This window comes from Chenopodium album, chromosome 1 (assembly GCF_948465745.1).
Source record: "Chenopodium album chromosome 1, dcCheAlbu1.1, whole genome shotgun sequence".
Taxonomy (NCBI): Eukaryota; Viridiplantae; Streptophyta; class Magnoliopsida; order Caryophyllales; family Amaranthaceae; genus Chenopodium; species Chenopodium album.
In genome coordinates, this window is record NC_137834.1 from 68067126 (window position 1) to 68085031 (window position 17906).

General features: G+C 35.5%; 1 protein-coding gene across 1 annotated transcript; it reads right to left on the reverse strand.

The window, feature by feature from the left end:
- Nucleotides 1-4751: 4751 nt before the first annotated feature.
- LOC145599585 (LEAF RUST 10 DISEASE-RESISTANCE LOCUS RECEPTOR-LIKE PROTEIN KINASE-like 2.4) lies at nt 4752-6022 on the reverse strand. The gene has a single exon (XM_081655895.1). The coding sequence runs from the start codon at nt 5936-5938 to the stop codon at nt 4925-4927; it is 1014 nt and encodes a 337-aa protein (XP_081512021.1). The 5' UTR covers nt 5939-6022; the 3' UTR covers nt 4752-4924.
- Nucleotides 6023-17906: the final 11884 nt, after the last annotated feature.

Below are 17906 nucleotides of genomic sequence, written 5' to 3' on the forward strand. Positions count from 1 at the left end.
AGATCTTGAAATTATCTTTCCAATGATATATTATAATATTAAATCCGAGTTATAACTAAAAAGATATGAATGAGACATGAAACTCTATCCAAAACTGACACCCTTCCACTATTTTGGCCATATATTTTTATCTACAAAATATTTTAATCTGATTTTAATTGGGTTGGAAATTAGACTTTAATAGCTTTCCAACGACATATTATATGCCTTATTTGGACTTCTGGATCAAAAGATATGATAAAAACAAAAACGCGTGAATTTCTGAAATCAGCGCCAAACGCCAGCCATTGGCGCCTGGCGCCAATAGCCTGGTGCTGGCTCCAGCTCTGTTTTGCGTGCGCCAACCTCGTTTTGCGTGCGCCAAGTGCTCTGTTTTGCGTGATTATTCTCTCTCTCTCTTTTTCTAAAACTAGCCTTTTCTCAAATACAAAATTCCGCATTCGCAAGATCTAGAAACACCTAGCCATATTCGAAGTTGCCTTCGCCCTAGACGTGAAAGGTTTTAATTTTTGAGGGTTTGGTCCCAAATCTCTCTTTCAATTATTGAATTTAATTGTTTTGTTTATTATTTTCCTTGAAGTTACTAACGTGTGTATTTTGTTATTAGAAAGAGGTACGAGGCATCAAAGTAAGTACTTTAATGGTTTTTAATTGATATTATGATATAGAAATCATGTTTACATTGTTATTATGATATTCCTAGTATCATGTCTAGGGTAATTTTAATATTAAATATGATTGTTACGATGCTTCCTATGTTCTTCCTAATATTTATGATTGTTAGTATCATGTTAGGGTTAAAGATTTGATTTTTATTGCTTAGTGACATGATAGGGTTTGTTATTAATCTTGTTAGTATCATGCCTAGAATCTTGCTATTTTTATTATGCTTTAATATTAGCATGAACATGATTATAATTATAATTGTTATAATTTATGATGATTATGAATATTATTATTATTATTATTATTATTTTGATGATGATTATTTTATTTATGATTATTATTATTATGATTATTATTGTTGCTTGATATATATTATATTTTATTTTGTTATTGCTTGATCACACCTTTTATGCATGTTTAAAGGAAATTGGTACTTGTAATCACACTTAATAAGATATTTAATAATCTTGTTAGGGTTAATTTGATTATAATTCAAGTGATCGCCAATAATTGTTTTATTTGTGCATTAATATTCAACCAACATAGATAAACAGATTTAGGGTTAATCCTATTGATTGCATGTTAGTCAGAAAGCGCACATGAATATGATCAGAATAAAGTAGAGGCCTATTATTAGGGCATGTTCAATCTCTTTTAGGTTGGATTTGTACCATCATCCCCGAACCCTTATTTGGTTCTAGACCTTATGGAGTTGACGATCTCTTGGATCGTTAAGGGGTGTAACCTTCACCTTGTGAACGGTTTACAAGTTCCTAAAAAAACTTGTTGGCGACTCTTTTGCTCTATCTTCTTCCCTTTTGGACGCCACCGTACTTTAGTGTATGATCACAGTGGGGTTCAAGCTAGGGGATTAACGCTTGAAATTATTCCCTACAACAATCCTCTCACAAATTCGCACCGTAAGCTTCCTTCAATTCCAGTACATAGTATTGTTGTATCTAGGTTTGGGTATGACAACAAGACGGACGATTACAAGGTTTTGAGGATTCTTCAATGGTTTGAGGATTATAAGTATAACACTAAAGGTCAAGTGTATATGAAAATATTAAAATATTTTATTGTACATCTGATTTTTTTATTGCTGTTTGTGATGATATTATTAGTATTGATTTCAATATTTTATTGCACGAGACAATATTTTATTGTACATCTGATTTTTTTTTTAAATGTTTGTATTGATTTCATAATTGACGTCAAACTAAATTCTATCGATTTTATTTAATTTTCATAAAAAAAAAATATTAGCCTTTCAAAATACGAAATATTTGTTTCCTTAATTATGCCACTTTAATCATATTGCTTCAAATTAGTTATTATTCTTTAACTTGACTATAAATAAAGATTGGAAAGACTTTATGGATTATTTGTAGTATTGGAAAGTATATATTTATTATAAAAAAAATTAAATCAATATTTATGTTAGGAAATCATGAAAATCTTATGCATGTATAGAAACTTGCTTTTATTGTTTGAAGTTTAACAAAAATAACTATGCTTGAATATGCAAACAGTAATTATATAAATATATTTTATACATAAGATAAGCCAATGAGAGAGTGACATTTGTCATCCTCACATTGAGGCGCTTGTCTTTTAGTATAATATATATATAGATAGATAGATAGATAGATATAGATAGATGAAAAAATTGAGTTTATAAATCACTACAAGAAAATAACCTTTTCGTAGCTATTATTTTAACCTTTAGTATCGATTGTAATTGCAACAAAAATCTTTCCCAACGAATGGTCATTCGATGCAATATCCCCCGTTGCCTTAGCCTTTAGTAGTGGTTTTCAATATCACTGGGGTTGGCCTCAATAATCGATACGAAAAACTACATCCAATCGTGGTGATTATTGTAGCGATTACAATCGCTATAAATGTTTAACTAATTTTCTTCAAAAAAAAAACATGCGTATGATCTTTACAAGATTCGAACATGCAACCTCAAACTCTTATATTACATGTTTCACCAATAAGCTATGACATATTTTATGTATTCTTTGTCAAACAATATTTATATATCTAGTGTTGAAAAGGCTTTTCGTATCGATTTTTAGGATTTAGTGACGATTGTAAATGATACGATTTCTCAAAATTATATAAATGTGTAAAAATAGTGTGGATATGTATTATTATGTTTTCCGTATCGATTTAATATAGGAAAACCATGGCGATTGTAAAAATGATACGACATCCTTAATTAATTCACAAACATACTTGCATATTGTAGCGAATGTTCAATCGCTACGAAATAATCGCTACGAAAAGAGATTTTTCTTGTAGTGAATCCTAACTTTGAGCGATTTACTATGAAAAAATCCCAATTATGCATTATTCCTCAAAAATCCTAACTTTGATACCCATTTGCTTTTAAAGATCCCAACAGGTCACCAAACCTATTACTTTAGGTTACAATCCACGTGTCAACACGGGATTGGTCAAAAAATAATTAAATAAAAAACTAAAAAAAATTAATTAAAAAAAACTAAAAAAACCAAAAAAAAATTAAAACAGCAGCCCCCACCACATCCCGGAAAACACCTTACCCACACCCTACCCGTCGGATAGCCCCTCCCCGTCGCCGGATTTCGACGACCAATCCTCTCCCACCCTCGAAACCCACCCCTTACCCTCCTCCCACCCTCGCAAAACCCACCCACTAACCCCCCTAACCCGAAAAACACCCCTCCCCTAACCCCCACCTTCGAAAACACCCCCTTCCCCTTCCCCAACCATGGGACGATTTCATGAGTGGGGAAGGGAGGGGGGCGATTTTGAGGGTGGGGTTTTGGGATGGGGTTTTACGGTTTAGGATGGGAGGGTTTCGCGATGGGTGGGGGGAGGGTTTTTCGCCGGATTCCAGCGATAGGGAGGGATTATCGGGGGTGGGGGAAGGGTGGGCGTCGTTTTTCGGCCAAGGGGGAGGGGTTTTCGGGGATGGGGAGCGGATATCCGGCGGGTTGGGGTGGGGGTGAGGTGTTTTCCGGGATGGGGTGGGGGCTGGGTTGTTTATTTTATTTAATTTTTTTTTTTTGAAAAAATCAGATTTTAAAAAAATAATTTTATTTTTTGGACCACTAAAATTCTGACAAGTGGCATTTTTTTTTTAGAAAAAATGAGTTAACCTTCTCTTCAGGTAACCGGTCATCTGGGACCTTTAAAAGAAGATGGGTATCAAAGTTGGGATTTTTGAGGGATAATGAATAGTTGAGATTTTTCATAGTAAACCGCCCAAAGTTGGGATTTATAAACTCAATTTTTCCTAATTTGATAAGACATTTTGTTTACATGAAAGATGATAGAAGAATTTTGTTAGAGGTATAAGAAGGGGATTATTGTTGGTACGATTTGGAGTGCAAAGATGTTAAAAGAATCGCGACACATGAGCTGCCAAAGGGAGGCAATAGAAGGGGAATGGAATTATTAATTGGCAGCCTTGTTTCGGTTCAGGATAAATGAAAGGTACTGTAATTTAGATACCATTATTGACATTTTCCTAGTCTGACCATAGTAATGTTATTTATGTTTTATTCTCTGAATGTTTCTTGAAGTTATATCATAGAATGATTTGATATGGAATATGTTCACAAGCTCATACTGATTGGATTTTGTGTGCCATTTTATCTGCTATCTTTTTGTTTTAGACTTAATAACACTACTACAGTTTTATACTTCATCTTTAGTATATATTTCAATAATTTCTATTGATGGGGACTGCATTGTGGAGGTGGTGGAAGCATTAGCCACAATACACAATCAAACTATTGCATAGGATGTTGCCATTAGGAGGAAGGAGAATTCAGGATTTGGCACAATTGTTTTTGATTTGTCAATATTAGTTTAGCTGTTTAGTTTTTCTCAAATGGTTTAGTTAAGCCAAGCATCACTTCAAAAGAGGAAATGGTTTAACACTCTGCAGTATTGTTTTATCCCTTGGATTTAGATTTGGTTCTTTTTTAGGGTACTCTATTTTCCCACGCTAAATGCAAAAAAGGCAAAGAATAGAAGAAATATAAAGGGAAGTTAATGAGCTCACATTGTACTTTGTCTCAGCATTGACTCTTTCTTCAGAGTCTAGCAGACCTCTTTTCATTAGAAAGTTCAAAATTTTAGCTTAAAGGATATATAGCAAAATTTAAAATGTGTTCATGATAATCTTGGCTTCTAGTTTAGCAACACCACCCAGCTAGTAAAATTAAGTTTTAGTTAAAGGTTGCAAGCCTTGTAGAATCTAGTTTCCCATGCTTAACATAGAATTTTCGGAAGAATCGAAAATGGGATTCGAAGGAGATGATAGATGTTGCTTTGGTGGCACTTGTAGTGACTCAAGTTGACCTTCTAGCATTTCTAGAACTCTGTTCATTGGTGGTCGATTTGAAGGATATGATTGTATACACCATAACCCCACCAAAATCATCTTTCTTTGTAATTGTTTTGCTTCATCATCATCTATTATCCCATCATTCTTAATCTCATCCCTAAGCTCCAATCGACGATATATCCAATCAGGAAAATACATATCACTGGTACGTTGTGCTTCAACAACTATATTGTTCCGACCACATACCATGTCTAGGAGCATCATTCCATAGCTATAAACATCTGACTTGTGAGAAACACCACCAAAATTTCTGCAGAAAACTTCTGGTGCAATGTAACCGATTGTCCCTCTTGCTTCTGACATCGATATCAAACTGTCCTTTGGAGGACACAATCTAGCCAAACCAAAGTCTGAAATCTTTGGACGGAGCTCTTCATCAAGAAGTATATTATGAGGCTTAATGTCAAAGTGTAAAATTCGCGTATTACAACCTCTATGCAAGTAGTCAAGTCCCTTGGCAATTCCAACCGCAATGCTGTATAATGTATTTGATGGCAACGACTGACCACTTGCTGAACTATATATAAACTTTTCAAGAGATCCGTTGGGCAAGAACTCAAAGACAAGAGCTCGTTTGTTTCCTTCAAAACAAAAGCCTAAGAGGGTCACAATGTTGACATGATTAGTTCTACCCATGCTTACAACCTCGTTGATAAAATCATCTCCATCACCTTTCAACTTCTTTAACTTCTTTACGGCCACCAAACGACTGTCATGTTGGTTTCCTTTGTAAACAGCACCGTAGCCTCCTTCACCAAGTTTGTCTTTGAAATTACTGGTCATTTTCCTTATCTCTCCATAGCTGTATCTTTTTGGGGCTAAAGATCCATAGCTTTTTAGAAAAGCTTCCACATTTTGGTTCATTGCATTCCCTTTATTCCACAGAGCTGTAAATCTTTTTGTTTGTTGTCTTCGTTTTGCACAAATGACGATGACGATTAAAGTGACCAAAACCACAGCCCCAAGTGATGAACCTAATACAACTATGGAGAAAAACAAGTTATAATTCTGGTAAGCAATAATACAAGATCTAAAATCCACTAGTGGTAACATTAGTTAAGCATTTTAAGGAAATACTCCCTCTGTCTCTTATGGCCAATTTGAAGTCTCAAAATGATAGTCTCATATGCTTTTTTTCAAGTACTATTAATATTAATTTTTTTTACCAAAATTCCCTCCAATTTGCAACAATATTTGTGCAACTTTAACTTTTCCATGTAAATTTTTGTTTTCAATGTACATTTATTACTTTTTCTCTCTACTTTTTTGCATACCCAATGTTAATTTAACTTTCCAATGTACTTTAATTACACCCTCCGTTCCTTTATTAAAAATCTATTTCTAATATTTATTACTCACAAATAAAGAGAAATAGACTTCTAATAAAGGGACAGAGGAAGTAGTTATTACTTATGTTTATTAATTCCCGTTTAAAAAAAACCCACAACTCACTTCTTCCCCTTTCCCCTAACCCAGCCCCTATCTACCCACAACCTTGGTGTCGCCATCGCCCCCACCGGTCATTTCTTCTCTCTCTTTCACAGCGCCAGTGTCTCTATCACCACCTTGACCACTACCCTTCCGCCCAGTTGAAACCACCACCCAATTCCCCTGCTCCTGGCCTAAATCCTAACAAACCCATCAGCCGAAACCAAAGCAAAAACCATAACAATACTCGAAATTTTTATATCCATTACAAAGAGATTTGAGCTCAACATAGTTGGAATTTGAATTTATGTGCAAGATTTGAAGGTCATCGGAGGAAGTAGTGAGATAATCGGGTTTGGAGCAACCGAGTTGAACGATGACGCAATTTTGGGAGTGTTCAAGGAGGGAGGCTATTGCGAGATGGTTTCGAGTAAGGGGTTGTGGGTTTCGGGTTAGCCAGTATTTAGTCAGTAGGGGGTTGATCGGAAAATGGAGTGGAAAGGGAGGGGAATGGGGAGAGGAAGGTGGCCATGGGAGGGAGATTAGGTGGTTGGGTCGAGCGACAGGGGAAGGGGATTGGGTGGTTGAGATCGGCGGACGACACCAATGAGGGTTGTTTTAAGGGGTTTCGTAGGAGAGGAAAGGAGATCAGTGGTTCATAAGGAGGAGAGACGCCATAAGGGGATGGGCAAGGAGAAGGAGAGTCGGCGCCAGAGGAGCTGAGGGTGGCCTGGGCACGGCCGGCGGTGGGGGGCAAGGTGGTTGGGGCTGGGGGAGTGGTTGGGGCTATTGGGATATTTTTAAAGAAAAAAAATTTATTTAATAATTTAATTATTAAAAAAAAAGAAAAAATTGATTCTAATAATCTCACCTTTTACCAGTTCGGTGTTAATAATCCCACCTTTATAGGAAATCTTCTTCTATTAGCTCCTTTTGACCGATAAATTGAACATAAGGTAAATTCTTTATTTTTCTTTTTTTAATTTCAGTGACACATGTGAAGGAGTTATGTCTTCGTCGTGTGCAATTACTAGATATATAATTGGATCAAATTATGGAGATAATTAAGTTCGTACATTTGGGTCGTCGTTTTGCCATAGCTAGAGGTACTAACGATCTTTGGACTAGTAAAATAGCCCAAAGCCCAATTGGACGGATCCTATAAGGTCACACAAAGGGGCTAGATCGAGCATTAGAGGACGAGGCCCATCATGGGCCTCATCACTCTAGGTGGCCGGCCATGTAGTGGATTAGAAGGAGTTTTGGGCTTCGTGCCCTAGTCTAATTATAATGAGATTATAAATAAACTAGGTGCCTAGGTTTGCAGAAAGTAGCAATTAACTGATCAGTGTGATCAAACCCGAATTAGCAAACACGAAACTCAACCCTCTCAAAGTCCTCTCTCTCACGGCTCTCTCCTCCTCCTAGGCGCCGGTGGTGTGTCACGGTGGTGGTGGTTCGTGCGGTGGTCGGTTTTCCATAAAGGTGGTGATCGCGGTTTTCCTCAATCACTCGACCAATCTAGTATTGGTGGACGACTCGTTCGAATCTCGTGGACTAAGTAGAGGAGCAACGCTTGGGGCTATATTCTCTCCCTGATTTGCCTGTCGAATAGCTTCGTGGAATTCACGCGTCAAAGGTATGATTATGTGTCTTGTGTGTTATGCATGTGATTCTTGGGATTGGTACTAGATTGAATATGATTCATGTTTATTTCCGCTGCGTAGTACCTATAAACCCCTACAGTGGTATCAGTTAGCCTCTTGCATGAACGCGCTAGATCATAATAATACGATTATTTGATGTCCACATTAATTTTATAATCAATTAAGAGGGAGAAATTAATTTAATTATGGTTCAATTATTATATTTAATATGATTAAACTTTTGGAATTGATTAAATGTGATTTAATTATGCTCAAAATAGCCATGAAGCGAATTTTAGCCCTAATTGTTCGAAATTTTCGAATCCTATAACCCTAAATTTCGAATTTTTCGAAAATCCTAGCCCTAAAATATGATTTTTGTGCTTGATTTTGATTTAATTCGATTTATTTTATGATTCATAATTTTAATCGGATTGATTTATGCATAAAAATGTTTTGTGTATGATCATCAATTTAATTTTAAAAGTTAGAATTAAATTGGGATTAATTTTATGAAGAACCCTAATTTTAAAGTTAAATGTGATTTAATTTTAATCTTTTGGACTGATTTAATTTAATTTTAATAAGTGTTATTTTAATTAAATTAAAACACAAAAAAAAAAAAAAAAAAAAAACTGTTTTAGGTGGCCGGCAGCCGCGGCTGCCGACCAGGTGGCGGTCCAAGAGGGAGGGGAAGGGGAGGGCGGCGGTCTTGGTGGCTGAGGCAGCAGCTATGCAAGCGTTGCACGCTGCTGCCGTGGCTGCTGGTTGCTGCTGCCTTGCGGCAGTGGCTGCTGCAAAGCAGCCAGCCACCGTGGCTAGCTCTGGCTAGCCAACCACGGTGGGCAGCAACCGTGCAGTCACGGTTCTTTCAAAAAAATTTTTTTTTTTTAATTATCTTATTTTAAAATTATTTCAAGATAATTGTGAATTATTTTGAGATAAAATCAGTTTTATTTTGGATAAGATAAAATATTTTGAAAATATGATCATTTATTTTAAAAGATAAAGTTGGTTTTATTTGGATAAAATCTTTTATTTTAGGATAAAATCAAATATTCAAGAGTTGTTATATTTGATATTATCCATATTTAAAGTTGTTAAATTGGTAATTATCCTAATTAAAGTAGTTAATTTTGGATAAGATTGACTAGGATATTCTGAGCATATTCCAAAAGGATAATAATTGATTTAAATAATGTGATTATCCCATAATTAGATTAGGATATAATTGATTTTAAAATTATTTGATTGGCTAATAATTAGGATAGAATCTCCTAAATTTGTTAGGATAATCATGGAAGATTAAATATGATTTATCTTTCTAGATTAAAATATGATTTGATTCTATCTCACGACTAAATTAAGTATATGATATTTAATAAACAGTCGTGAATAATATATGATATTATCTAATTACAGTAATTAATTAATTAAAATATGAGATATTTTAGGAGCCATGTTTCATTTACTGTGAACATTCGATGTTGTAGTTTAGGAAAGCATGATGAGTGATTTAATATATGGCATTTTATAATATATGATGTTATATATTGCTATATAGACTAGTATGGCCCATAGATTCTAAACGCATCGTTTCGTATTTTTGTAATCTAAATACGGTCTGCGTACCGTTAAGTATTTTTGTAATTTATTTTATTTTATTTAAGTAGTAGATAGAATAGAATAGAATTACAGGTTGCAGTTAATCCAAGAATCCATGGAGTGGAGGCCCAAAGGAGCAAGATGGATGAGATCCATGAAGGTTCAAGTGGGAGCTTTTGCTTTATTAGTTTTCTTAGGATTAAGGGGCCATACTATGTCATGTTTTATTTATGCATTAGTAGATTATGCATGTTAGATTTTATTTATGTTGTTTGATGATGCGCTAGAGTTCACTAAATAATCACAACATAATAAATCTAGATCCCAGAAATATTGAGATAGCTTTTCCAATTAAAAACCCGATGAAACCTTTGATATTTTATGATGGGTCATGCCTCAGCTGAGTGTCATATTTTATCTTTGGGGAGTGGGGGTAAATCACGTTTTACACTTTTAATTGGCTGTGGTCAACAAGGTTACCTAAAGAGTTTAGAACCTTGAAGCTAAGGGTAATAATTAAGCATGTGATGATTAATTATTCAACCAAGAGTTACAAGAGTTGTAATCAGTAAAGAGTTTACTCACCTTGAAAATGTAATGGTTGATGGTAGGGCCTCAGTCCGGTCAATTATTGCACAAATAAAGGATCTTGGAATCACTTAAAATTCAATTGGGATCAATTAATTATTGAATAAAGTGTTTTAAAGTTACCAAATGAATGCGTTTATGGTACTTTAATTTGAAATTAAACATAATTATTAAACTTTGCCTTATTTTGACATAGATGGGTAGCCGTAATCACAATGACAACAACGTTTACAACCTTCGACCATTCCTTGAGAAGGATAGGTTGACAGGGGAGAACTTTTCCACTTGGGAAAGGATGTTAAGACTTGTTCTGAAATCTGAGGGTAAAGAGGATATCATTGATACCCCATTACCAGGACCTCTGTCAGAAAATCCAACTGCGGCAGAGATCAAGAAGCACAAGGAAGCTCATGACAGAGCTATACCTATCACTTGCTTAATGATTGCTACCATGGAGCCTAGTCTTCAAAAGCGTTTTGAGGACCAGGATGCCTACTCAATCATGCAAGAACTCAAAGCTTTGTTTAAGAAACAAGCTAGAGTTGAAAGGTATGAGCTCCATCGTGAGATTCTGGATTGTAGGATGGAGAAGGGAGCCACAGTTCATGATCATGTTTTCAAAATGATCGGCCTAATTCAAAGTATGGAAAAACTGGGGCACCCATACAGTGATGATTTGGCAACAGACATCATTCTCCATTCACTACCAGAAAGTTTTAACCAGTTTATCATGAATTTTAACATGACTGCCACTGCAAAGACTATGAATCAATTGCATGCAATGTTGGTTAGTGCTGAGAAACAAATCCCTAAGGAACCTAAGAAGGAAGTTCTTATGATTCAAAAGGGAAAGGGATTCAAGAAGAAGGGGCAAAAGGCTAGTGCCAAGAGCAAAGGCAAGCAAGTTGCCAAGGCTCCTGAAAAGCCTAAGACGACTCCAAAGCCCAAGGCTGCAAGTGAAAGTGAATGCTTTTACTGCAAGAAGAAGGGGCATTGGAAGCGAAATTGCAGAAATACCATGACTTCCTCAAGAAGAATGGAGCATCAACCTCAGGTATAATGTTATAAACATTTTAACTTTCACTTAGGTATATGATACCAAGTTGCAGTGCTTAACATAGTGATGTTGCGCAGGAACTGCAAATAAGTGAAGCTAGCATGGAAATGGAGCTTGAAGGTACACTAGAAGTATTTGAGTGACCAGAGATAGATTCATATTTTTAAATTTTGATTAGTTTATCATGATTTTAGAACAATTTCCAGTTTTGATGAGACAATATTTCGGTTTTCTTGTTTTGAATTCTGAATTTGGTTTACTTGGCTTGGACAAGTGTTGATCCATGACCAAGGTAATAAATTGTTTTCATTTTGCTAGATTTGAGTTAATTTTGTTTTATGACATTGATATAAGTAGATCACAAAATAAGATTTAGATGATTCAAAGTACACTTACTTATAACAAGTAAAGTTAGGTCACATTAACCATTTGCACATCCAAAGTTATGGATGGACTCTCATTCTTATATGATTATGAATCACTTGAGAATTAGAAGTCATGCTTGATAAGTTAAGATGATCAAGTTGCCTTTTAGTAGAAAGGGTAAAAGAAGCTAAAATGACCTTTTGGTACTCATACATATGATGTATGTGAATCAATAAGTTCAAAACTAGCAAAGGGATTTAACTATTTCATCGCTTTTACTAACGATTTAAGTAAATATTTCGATAATTACTTAATGAAGTAAAGCTTGGAAACATTGAAGAGTTCAAAATTCCAAAAATGAAATGTAAAATCAGTTTGAGATAAACAATTTAACACCACAATATGATTGTTGTGATAAATATTTAACTCAAAAGGATTGATCATCTAAAGGGAATTGTTGAATTAAATTCACAATCCAGAAACATTACAATTAAATTGTATGTTTATGAAGAAGGAATCAAACTTTGCTTGCCATTGTTCGATCCAAATTTTAATGATTTACAAATATCGTTTTGAGGATATGCATTAGAACAACAACAATTGCGAATAAACTAAACAGGAAACTTAACCAAAGCAGTAGAAAAGATGTCATAAGAGTTATGATTTGGAAATGTTCCAAAAGTTATCTTTTCTAAACAGGATTAAGGGTTATGAAATCAATGTAAAATGTTTACAAAGATAACATAATACACCCTAAATCAAAAAATTAGTTCTTCATGGGTTTTTTCTCATGGAAACTAAGAGGTATTATTCCTACAATCGCGTAGAAACAAAGTGTTTGTTGCTCGCGATAGTGTCTTTATAGAAAGAATGTCTTCCTACAAAGCCAAGTGGGAGTAAAGTTAGATCTCGATGAGATTCGAGACGAGCAACAAATGGATGTGGATAACACTACATCAGAGACGAAGGCATATGAAATCAGCTAATTTGAAAAACCATGTGTCGAAGCAAGCTAATTCCACTAGCGAGACTTCTATCGTCCCACAAGAATGAAAGGCTTCAAAGAGTTGAAGAGAATAATTCTATTGTCGCTCATACCTATCGTAGGTTACTTGGGATCAAAACAAACAGTTTGTTGAAATTCTGAGAAGAAGTGGATTCTAAAATTTTCCTATTGGAATGGTTAGAATCCATGCCCTACAATCAAGCTTTGGATAAATGCCAACTCAGGAAATGGCTTAAAGCCATGAAATCCAGTATGGACTCCATGTTTGTAAAAATGTGTTAGTCTATAATAGTCTTACAAATAGGGTCAAACCTATTAGTTGGGTAAGCCTATTCGGATTATTCTAGTTATGGATATCAAAATCGCTTTCATGAAATGTTCTTGATGGTGAGAATGTATATGATACATCCTAAGAGTTTTGAAATCCAGAAATTCCTAGAAAGTTTTGCAAACTTCAGAAATTCATTTATGAATTGAAGTAAGCATTAAGGAGTTGGACCATTCGTTTTGATGAGGCAATCAAACAGTTTGATTTCCTTAGTAGAACGAAAGAATTCTTGTAGAAACAAGAAGTTTAGTGGGAGTAATTGGCCTTTTAGTCTAGTATGTAGTTGACATACAGTTCATATGAAATGATATATCAATGCTTGAATAAGTCAAGCAGTGGTTAGAAAGATTGTTTCAATATGATAGACTTAGGAGATGTTGAGTACATATTGGGAATTAAGATCCATGAAGTAAATCTTGAAGAATGATTAGAATGAATCGAGAGACTTGTGTTGATAAGGATCTTGACAAGTTCATGAAGCAAGACTCTAAGAGAGGATGTCTTCCCATGTCTCATGGTATTACACTCAGTAAGACTCAGTGCCTTCAAAAGCTAAAAGAGTTGAGTTGTATGGATAATGTCCCTTATGCTTCTACAAAAGGATCCATAACATGTGCCATGAAATGTACAAAGCAAGATGTTGCATATGACTTGTGCATGTGTAGCAGGTTTCAAGCAAATTCAGAATAAGCATATGGAGAATTACCAAGAAAAGTCCTTGAGTACTTGAGAAGCACTAAAAGGGATATTTCTAGCTATTGTGTTAAATGATACTTTAAGCAAGTTGTCAAAAGGTTACAAGAATGCTAGTTTTCCAAACAGGCATATATGATTCTAGATGGTGATCTAAATGCATGTTTGTGTCTGAATGGAAAAGGACAGTGAGCTTGAAAAGTTCAAAGCAGAGCACTGTTGCATACTCAATGTCAGAATATGCGTATTAAACTATAGTCAGATAGTTACAGAGGAGGTTTGGATTAAAATGTTATGTGACTAACAGGTCACCTTTGCCCAAGAACAAAGGATCCAGAGTCACATCACAAATCCAAACAAAAGGATATAAGACCTCTATTATGAGATCATTGACCAGCGGAAGGTCGTGTTCTGAAAAGTTTTATTATGAGTGAGAAATCACTAAACCCCTTCCATGGACTAAGATATGAGAGTCATATTAAAGTCCTAGGATTGAAGCAAGTTATGTAATTTAAGTTGTATATGTTTTGAGAAAACATATTACATGAGAAATGCATCAATTTGCAGAATTATGTTTAAAATAGAAATTATTATTTCTCTTATTTAATTATGGTTTTGGAAATTAAATAAAATGTCCAAAATAATTATGAATTGATGGGCTCATCAGGTTGATGACCTGGTGAATTGAAACCCCACAGGTGAACAAAATTCATATATTATTTAAAGTTCCTAGTTCGAGATCATTAAAGTGGACATAAATGATTTCAATAAAAGAACTAGCATGTAAGATTGATTGGATAGCGCAGTTTCATGGGCTATAGGGGCATAGTGATGCTTGGTCAATCACTTGGATATGCATGAATGATGCATGATCGAACTATTGACCTACTTTGAAGTTCAAGTATAGAGCTTTCGTATATATTAGTGGATTCCTTTGACATGAGTGGAACATTGATTTCATTCAATGGATGTTGTGACTGTGGTACACTCAAACGTCTAGCCGTAACTGGAGATTATAAAGGGTGTTTCCCGGTTATTTCAGAAGTTGAGTGGGAGTCATGTTTCCACAAGATTGGATAGAGTCTACCTATTAAATTAGGAAATGTGTCATGGCCGCTTGAAGAGGGAGAATTCAGAAAATACGTGGCCGCGTTCAAATGCATTACACAGTAATCATTTGGTTTTGTAATTCTAACTCAGATTTCAAGAAACGATTTGTAGATTAATATGATCTCGACATGTGATGCAATCATATTATCAAATCGACACATATATTGACTTAAGGAATTTGAATATTGCACCCTTGTCTTAGACAAGTGGGAGATTGAAGGAGTTATGTCTTCGTCGTGTGCAATTACTAGATATATAATTGGATCAAATTATGGAGATAATAAAGTTCGTACATTTGGGTCGTCGTTTTGCCATAGCTAGAGGTACTAACGATCTTTGGACTAGTAAAATAGCCCAAAGCCCAATTGGACGGATCCTATAAGGTCACACAAAGGGGCTAGATCGAGCATTAGAGGACGAGGCCCATCATGGGCCTCATCACTCTAGGTGGCCGGCCATGTAGTGGATTAGAAGGAGTTTTGGGCTTCGTGCCTGTAGACACCCATTTGTGTCTCCCCAAAACCAAACCCGGTGATGAGTGTCTTTCATGTCGAATCATAATCGAATGAAACAAAAGTGTGGAAAGGTCTAGTGTTGCGGAAAGTTTTATCTCTTTTCTATTCTCCCTGTTTTGGAAAACTTTATTTTAAGAAAACAGCCAATCCAGTTTGGTTGGTCCATGATATGGGTCCAATAGTGGTGTAGTTGGATGGGGCTTGCAAAGACCTTTCCAACGATATATTATAAGCCCAATTCCGATGAATATTGAGGAAATTATGGCCAATTTACTAAACTGGGTCCGGTTTGAGCTTTATGTACGGCCCAATGATCTAGGGGAGGGCCTAATATGATTTATCATTCCTAATGCAATTAGGAATGGTTTTAGTCTTCTAGAACATTCTAGAAGGTTCTCATCATTTCTAATTCAATTAGGACTCTTCAGAGTTTTAATCAAGATCAAATAGCATTTTCGAAGAAATTATATTATTTTATCCTCCAGTACGGTAAACTTATCGGATTTTTGAAAACGCGTTGAAATCAAGCTTGGCGTCCAACCCCAGGCCTTGGCGCCTGGAACCAGGATTGGCGCCAGGCGCTAGCCATTGGCGCCTGGCGCTAGCCACTGGTGCCTGGCGCCAACTAGCCAGGGCTGGCGCCAATGCTGTTTTGCGATCTTCAGACTCTGTTTTGTTAAATTATCTTTTTTGGATGATTTTCTCTATAAATATCGTATCAAAAACTCCGTTTTCATTGACCAACATTCATCTACAATTCATTCATCTACGATCTTCATCTTTCATTCACCAATTCTCCATAATCAAGTATTCTTTAGCATTCTTTCTTTCTTGCTTTTTAACACAAAATTCCGCATTCACAAGATCTAGAAACACTTAGCCATATTCGAAGTTGCCTTCGCCCTAGACGTGAAAGGTTTTAATTTCTGAGGGTTTGGTCCCAAATCTCTCTTTCAATTATTTAATTTAATTGTTTGTTTATTATTTTCCTTGAAGTTACTAACGTGTGTATTTTGTAATTAGAAAGAGGTACGAGGCATCCAAGTAAGTACTTTAAGGGTTTTAATTGATTTATGATGTAGATATCATGTTTGCATTGTTATTATGATATTCCTAGTATCATGTCTAGGTTATTTTTAATATTAAATATGATTGTTATGATGCTTCCTATGTTCTTCCTAATATTAATTCATGTTAGTATCATGTTAGGGCTAAAGCTTTGATTTTTATTGTTTAGTGACATGCTAGGATTTGTTATTAATCTTGTTAGTATCATGCCTAGGATCTTGCTATGCTTTAACCTGATTATTATTATTAATTATGATTAATATTATTATTAATGATGTTGATTATTATTGTTGCTTGATATGCATATTATTTTATTCTTTATTGCTTGATCACCTTTTATTGCATGTTTAAAGGGAATTGGTACTTGCAACCACGCTTAATAAGATAATTAATAATCTTGTTAGGTTAATTGTGATTATAAATTCAAGTGATCGCCAATAATAGTTTATATGTGCATTAAATTCAACCAACATAGATAAACAGGATTAGGGTTAATCTATTGATTGCATGTTAATCAGAAAGCGCACATGAATACGAGCAGAATAAAGTAGAGGCCTATTATTAGGGCAGGTTCAATCTCTTTTAGGTTAGATTTGTACCATCATCCCTGAACCCTTATTTGGTTCATGACCTTATGGAGTTGACGATCTCTTGGATCGTTAAGGGGTGTAACCTTCACCTCGTGATGGTTTACAAGTTCCTTAAAAACTTGTTGGCGACTCTTTTGCTCTATCTTCTTCCCTTTTCGACGCCACCGTACTTCAGTGTATGATCACAGTGGGGTTCAAGCTAGTGGGATTTTAAAGGCTTGAAATTATTCCCTACAGTGCCCTAGTCTAATTATAATGAGATTATAAATAGACTAGGTGCCTAGGTTTGTAGAAAGTAGCAATTAACTGATCAGTGTGATCAAACCCGAATTAGCAAACACGAAACTCAACCCTCTCAAAGTCCTCTCTCTCACGGCTCTCTCCTCCTCCTAGGCGCCGGTGGTGTGTCACGGTGGTGGTGGTTCGTGCGGTGGTCGGTTGTCCATAAAGGTGGTGATCGCGGTTTTCCTTAATCACTCGACCAATCTAGTATTGGTGGACGGCTCGTTCGAATCTCGTGGACTAAATAGAAGAGCAACACTTGGGGCTCTATTCTCTCCCTGATTTGCCTGTCAAATAGCTTCGTGGAATTCACGCGTCAAAGGTATGATTGTGTCTTGTGTGTTATGCATGTGATTCTTGGGATTGGTACTAGATTGAATATGTTTCATGTTTATTTCCGTTGCGTAGTACCTATAAACCCCTACAACATGTCACTAAATAATTGGTCAAAAAGAAAAAGTAATTAAAAAAGAGTGTTTTTGTAAAAAAAAAAAAAAAAAAAAAAAAAATCCCAGCCAACCCTTAACGACTACCCTAACCCCCCAACCTC